Here is a 7,113-nt window from a genome sequence, read left to right as displayed (position 1 = left end):
TATTTCCTATGAGTTAAATGTTGATAATATGCCGAGGATACCCTTTTCTAAAGTATATTCAATTCGCCCAGCAATAAATGGAACTACATGTGATATCAATTATCCGTGCATGTTATTTTGTTCATTTAATTTAGTTACATCTGCTCTCAGCCCTTCATTCACCAGCTACTGTATTGAAAAGAGGTATATATCATGCATGTGTGCAATATATCAGTCATAACATTGTAATGCCATATGTTAACTTCTGCCAGCAAAACCCATGATATCTTGTCATACATATCACCTTTTGCAATGATACAGGCTTCGACCTCTGTGCTAACCGCTCAGCTTGTATGCTTGATCCGACGACCAAAGCTTCCATTCATCTCTAGCTTTTTCTGCTCTATTTTGCTCACCTTTGACATACACTTTAATTGTGCATGACACCTTAGGCTGTTCTCTGGGCATGCCAGAGCTGGTAGCTAGCCTCCTGTCTGATTTGAATTGTATGCATGCGAGTGTGGCCAACATGCAACGTGATCACTACAAGACTCTGACATAGTCTTGTACGTAGCTTTGCCTTGCTCTTAGCATAAGGTGTGGTGCAGAGCAAAAAAACAACAGCTCTATTTGCTTCCATTTGGATATCTTGTGGTACTCTAGAGGGGCAAAGGAGCTGTATTTACAAGACCGATTTTGTCATTAAAACAAGGAAGCTATCTCCATGTTTTCGCATATATATATTTTGTATACTAGTGGGAACATGGGTGATTGTTTGGTTTTTTAATAAAAAACCAAATAGTATATTTGCAAATAAAAAATAATTTATGAATAAAACTTGTTATACACGTATTCTTAGCGATCTAAAAGCCAATACTGGAAAATAAACTTTGGTGAAAAACCTCAAAATCAACTCCAAATTTATGTTTAGAAATTCAAATTTTGGTATATAAGTATGAGCATAAGCGAAAAGACGGGGTGTTTCCAATTCTTCTTAAGGGATGGCCCCTTAATAAGCAATGTGCTTACCAAATGCAAATTGGCTCCTCAAAGAGTTATAGACCATTCATGTATTGTTAATTCCTACAACTTGTGATGCAACATCTCTTGCACATGAGCAATTATTGGCTGCAATTTTGTGAGTTATCTTATGAAACACAAATGATATGATGGAGATATTTGTAGAAGAGTGCGTTCGGTAAATGTGCCCTTCAGTCATTTTCCGTGTTATCGGCGGCAAAATTGTTATCATTCACTTGTGTTTGACACGTCAAGAATCATTCATCGCGTGCTCGCAGCTCTTATCCTCTTAAAAATGCGCGTGATCTTCACCCACTACACCAGTTGTGCAATGGCTGTCTTCCTTGAATGACAACGATGATTGTTCTCAGCTACTTTGTGAGTATATAAAGAATTATGTTTTACTTGTTCGTTGTGGTATTCTTGCAATATTGTGTGCGCTTGATGTTGTTCAAAAAATATTACTTTTGATAGACTATTCAAAATTTTCAAAGCAAGATCATAAGCATTATTATAAAATTCAAATAATGATACAATAGTCTTCTTACATGCTACTTCACTTTAATCATCATTGGAATATTAGATGATTTCCTTTAATTTTTTACATAATTAGTGTGCATCCACTCAATTGTGGTTGGCAATAAAATACTATCACAGCATCAAAAGAAGTATATGAACGAAATAGTACATGTCCATTTGTCTTGGTCATGAATCAGATGGTCGATTGATCTTTGTTATTTGTGGGAAGATCAATCTGTACATGAGTTTAAGTTAACTAGAAAAGGCCATTTCACTACTTCCTATTTTTGAAATAGTAAGGAATATCAGTAGTATGAGTCCTTCTGCAAAGCATATATGGTGATAGATTTGAAATATTGTCCTCCAAAAATAGTTGACCGCTTAAGAAAACTGCCATAGATTCTGGTTTTTGCCAAGAAAGATGTACTGGACTACTGGTGAGGTACATCACATCATAATACTGGACTACTGGTTCTTTGCTTTTAAACCAACTGAAATACTGCATCTATATATCAGAAAGTTGCAAGAATTATGTTATAGTTTTTGCTTAGTACACTACTCCTAGTTCTTTATTTTTCTTTTTTTGCAAATATTTTTAGATTTGCAAAAAAGAATTAAAAATGTTCCTTTTGCAGTGATGATGGGTCTGTGTGGCTAAATTGTGACCTTTCTCTTATGATGGATCACTATTGGTTCGATTTCTTAGTGTTTTTACATAAATTACAAAAACCTGCAATGTCATCCAACACTCTCTACATATGTAGATATAACTCCTGAATTTTATTTACTGTAACCGGTTGGCACTTTCTCAAATTTTTGCCATATATGTTTGTCTATATGACTTGTTTGAAACTAAATCAAAGAAAGTTTGTAAGATCGAATATGAAACGTAGAGGTATACATACAAAAGCTAGCTTACCACTTGTTTTCTTGACACCTAGAAAACATAATGTTTTTAGGTAAACTATGGTACCAAATCATGACATTTAGTGGAGTACAACGGCTGATCTTTCTTCAGGTGGAATATTTCACAATAAGAACTACTATATTTTTCCACCCGCATTACAGCATAAAATGCAATATAATAGTTCTAGGTAGGTCTGCAAAAGCTGTATTTTTTAATATCAACAAATCACACAAGTAATTGTTCAACACATATGTTATGTCACTTCCCATAGTAAAAGAACAAATATTTCTCTCTCCAGAGTTCCCTAGAATGCCAAGTGCTAAGCATGCACTAATAAATGATAAGGTCTACGATGCTAGGAAGCATAAGTGCAGTTCTTATCCATAAAGAAACGTTAGGCTGGTTTGTGGTGTGATTAGGGAGATGATTTTGTCTCATGAACTTTTTACGTGTAACGTAAGGCCTAGCTTAGCTGATTTAATTTGGTGATGTATTTTTAGGAATGGGCGGGTATTTCATGTACTTCTCATGAAGCTGATCCTTTGCTTTAATTTAGAATTCCATGTCGATCAGCTAGAATGAAAGGACCCTGCCAACTCCTTGGAACAAGAGAATTATATACAGGCTCTTGATTCCATGCTTAATTCTCTACATGCAAAAGTCCAGTACAGACAATGACAAAATAGACAAAATATACTGACAATACCAGTGATATGATGATGGCTGAAGAATAAAACTTCCGTTGTGCATCGATCAATCTTCCATGCTACATACTGATTGGTCTCATGAATTCATGCTACATACCGACTTTGCATTGCTGCAAAGCCTGCAAACTTGTCAAGAATGTCCAGTTGTCCAGCAGACAAACGTACAGTACTATGTCGTTTTGAATGTTTCAAAGAAAAGCTATAGCAATTCCATGCTATAAAGGCAACTGCAAACAGATCTGTGGCTTCCACATCCACTTTAATGCTAAAATAAAGAGCACCGCTATTTTTCCCTTAATAAAACCATTTAGGGCTTCGAATAAAATTAATCTGATTAACCTCTATTCTGCTATAGAATACTGGTAGTTTCTATCACAATATCTTGGTGTTGAAATGATCCATCTGTATTTTGTGTGCTCCTAAGAAAAAAGAAGCTGATATAGAAATTTGGCACCATATATAGCCATATAGGTGATCTTTCATGCCCAACTTATCTCCTAACAATCAAATTTCCACAATGGAATTTTATACATATCTATGTGAACGATCCCTCAGTGCACAAACGTATAGAAATATTTCAACATTGAACAATCTTTGTGTTTTTTTGGGTGGGTGGGGGGGGGGGGGGGGTGGGGAGGGAGTCATAATGTAAATTAAAAAAAGTTTTATCGTCAATTGCCATGAAAACTTCAATCAGAACACTGAAAATGAAGGTTGCCCTGATAAGTACAAAAAAAATATGTTTCCATATTAGAGGCTATATATTCTTAACAAAGTTCGTTCCAAGATCATGTGATATACCTGAACTTTCGCAAATTAAAAAAAAATGTTTGATATATGTTCTTGTACTGATATAAGTTGAGGTAATATTTTTTCAGTGAAGAAAAGATTAGATTGGAAAGTGCTAGAAGCATTAATGGTTAATAGCCATGGTGTTCTGCAATGATAAAAGGTGATAAGAAAAGGTACAACCTAGGACTGGAGGATCTATTCACAGGCTGCTCTTAGCAGATCATGATTTCCATCATATTCAGTGGAGTACAGACAAAACGTGAGTAAAATATCTATTTAATGACATTATAATACATATTGCTAGGATAGCTACACTGATTTTACAAAAATGGTTTTAATAAAGGTTACTCATGTATATCAATGCTTTAGAGTAAGAGTTACTTTAACATATTTCAAGCAGATAAGTCCATACCCCAAATGGGCCTCTTGCTGAAAAGACCAGCTGTCCAAAGTGGGTGTTTGAAAAGTGCGCCATTCGTTCTTTTCTTGTCATTGCCGACAAATTTTTTTCTCCACTTTATCATGTGTCGGGCGTGTCAAGAAATTATTCGATATATGTGCTTTATGATTATTATTCCGACCAAAGTGCGCATGCCTGACATCCACTTCCTATATGGGATATGCTTATCCTCATCATCTGATAATATCAACGAGTCGTTCTCCTATATATATGCTACCTCCATGTTTGGACATATATACTTCCGAGCTCGGAGTTTCATGCAGTAAGGTTAGTATTAATTATGATATCATTATTCTCTTATCCATATGGTACTTTTGTTCTTCTCTTTGATGATTGAATTTACTTCTACATGTCTTCCTATAGTCAGTAAGATTAAGCTCACAATGTATCTGAGTTTTTCCATTGTGCATTTGGCTGGGATAATGTAGAGACAGAGATTGCAAGTACTGCAGTTTTTACTACAGAGATCAAAATTTGTAATCATATTGTACAAAAGTTGTAGCAGAGGAAAATTTTCACATGATTTTTCCTGTAATACAACCCATGACAAGGCATAGAAAACAATTTTAATATAACACATCTTAATACAGCCCATGACCAGGCATAACTATTTAATTATCTCAAAAATAAGCATTTCTATAGTTCTTCACATTGATTAGGGATAGTGATGGAATTAAATTGATGATATCCGTGATTGATATATTGAGATGAGGAAGTAGGTACAAAAATTAAATTTGAGAAGATTACGATTAGTCACGATGAGTAAGTAGGTGGAGTAGTTGGTATACTTCAGAATATATTTTGAACGTTACAAGTTACTATATTTTCGGATTGAGAGAGTAGTATATATATGTTACCATACAATTTTGCCACCCTTTAAAATATACCTGGAGGTACTATATACTCTATAGTACAAAAACTAGGTACTACATACGAGTACAAAAATTTTATGCTCAATAACTCACTAATAACAGATGACACAATATAAACTCGGTCACTATGACCAATTTGGGATGTGGATTTTTATATAGGAACAAACAGGAGTGTTATAATCACTTAGAACCACTGGTTTGTCTGATTTGTTCAACGAGATGTATTAAACTGTTCTACCAGTATCAACCTTGTGTTTTTGCTGTACTCCCCCATCCTAAAATAACTCGATCTTTCTAGTTCAAATTTGATTTACAAAGATTAACTTGTTTTGGGATGGAGCAAGTATTATGCTATAGTATATATAACAATCCCAAAATAACCATATCTTTCTAGTTCACATTTGAAATAAAAATATGAACTACAGTATTGCGCATAAAACATGCTTGACCAACGTGCTTATGTATTCATCTAGTAACAAAAATGGAGAAGAGATGTTCCACTGTTCTACTACTTGGCTTGGTCCTGCTGTTCTCCAACGCAATTGTTGAGGTCAAAGCAAGCCAGAACAAAATTGCGTTATCTCGCAAAGGTCTGAAAGAAGAACGCAAACTTGCAGCTGCCACTGGGACGGCTCCATCACTTGGCAGTTTGCAAGGACAATCGACAACTAGCACGCCCAATGGAGGTGTTAGCAATAACAGTGCTGATAGCACAAACGCTGACACTGGAGACTCTTCTTCAGCCTACACGCCAATGGGTACTGCCACTTCCACAGACTCTCACCATGACATGTCAGTTGATCAGTATCGAAAGATCATCCACAACAACCAGATGAACAAGCCGTAATGACGAAACATCATACCGAAGGACCATTGGCAGAATCTTTGCAATTCACGAAGAAGCAAAGTATCAAGCTATAGCAACTAAATTAGTTACAATAAGACACTTTTATGTAATGTCATATATAAAATCAGACTTTTGATGTATATAAGGTGGGTATTGTATCTTGTAGATGGCTTGTATGAATCTACCAGGGGGTCTTCGGCTATATTAATAATAATATTTATGGATGCCTTTTCCCATGCACATAGTAATGTATACTTGATGATGTCGAATAAAACAAATGCCAGATGGCAATGGTTTATGGTAATGGCCCAAAAAATATGGGCCTCCTGTGATCTCACATATTCTGCAGCAAATCCCATGGGCACCTTTATGTATTAATTGGGCTCACATTGTCTTCATCCAGACAAATGATACAATTTACAAATCATTTGTGTAAATGTCATACCCAGCCTATTAGTAGTCTGGTTTGGCCAACGTGGTAGACAATGTCTGGTGGGCAGTGGCCTAGCTAACCTCCTCTAATATTTTTTTACACATAACTATCTTGCTATTACGAAATTAACCTAATTAATAGTGTATTAGTCCCACTACAATACCATTAGGCGTCTTTCACATCTAAATCCTAACTCTGCTGCTTGGTTTAGCCTATGTATGTGTTCAAGTTTTGGTTTTGCACTCGTACATAAGAAGCAATTTATGCCAGGCATCAATATTTGTAAGATCATGGGCATGATCCAGACATGTTTTGCCAATGCTATAATATGTTTGCCCTGGGTCTTCTAAATTCAGAATAAATCTCAATATAATTTGGTGCGTCAGCAACTTAGTTCGTAGTTTTTGTAGGAGTGTGCGCTCGACCGGGCTGCATCGGTTCAGTTCGTCCTCCTACCGGCTGGTGAGATCAAAACTTTCTTGTTCCAGTCTAGTATTTTGATCAAACCCTATGTTTTTGCCTGTTAGCCTATTTGGTTTGATCTAAGTTATATTGTTCTCTTGAATTGTATTGATCA

At 35.7% G+C, this 7,113-nt stretch overlaps 1 protein-coding gene across 1 annotated transcript; it reads left to right on the top strand.

Annotated features, from left to right (window-relative positions):
- The first annotated feature begins 4,608 nt into the window (after positions 1-4,608).
- On the top strand, positions 4,609-6,176 carry LOC102699580. Its single transcript, XM_006652047.3, has 2 exons — positions 4,609-4,651; positions 5,730-6,176. Exon 2 carries the CDS (start codon positions 5,738-5,740, stop codon positions 6,101-6,103), a length of 366 nt encoding a protein of 121 aa, XP_006652110.1. The 5' UTR covers positions 4,609-4,651; positions 5,730-5,737; the 3' UTR covers positions 6,104-6,176.
- The last annotated feature ends 937 nt before the right edge of the window (positions 6,177-7,113 follow it).

The sequence above is a fragment of the Oryza brachyantha genome, chromosome 4, assembly GCF_000231095.2.
Source record: "Oryza brachyantha chromosome 4, ObraRS2, whole genome shotgun sequence".
Lineage (NCBI taxonomy): Eukaryota > Viridiplantae > Streptophyta > Magnoliopsida > Poales > Poaceae > Oryza > Oryza brachyantha.
Note: the sequence above shows the minus strand (reverse complement) of the source record. Positions and strands in the feature narration are given on the sequence as shown.

What these genes read in the sequence shown, in the direction of transcription:
- LOC102699580 (XM_006652047.3), top strand. Translation starts at nt 5,738, where the DNA reads ATGGAGAAGAGATGTTCCACTGTTCTACTACTTGGCTTGGTCCTGCTG.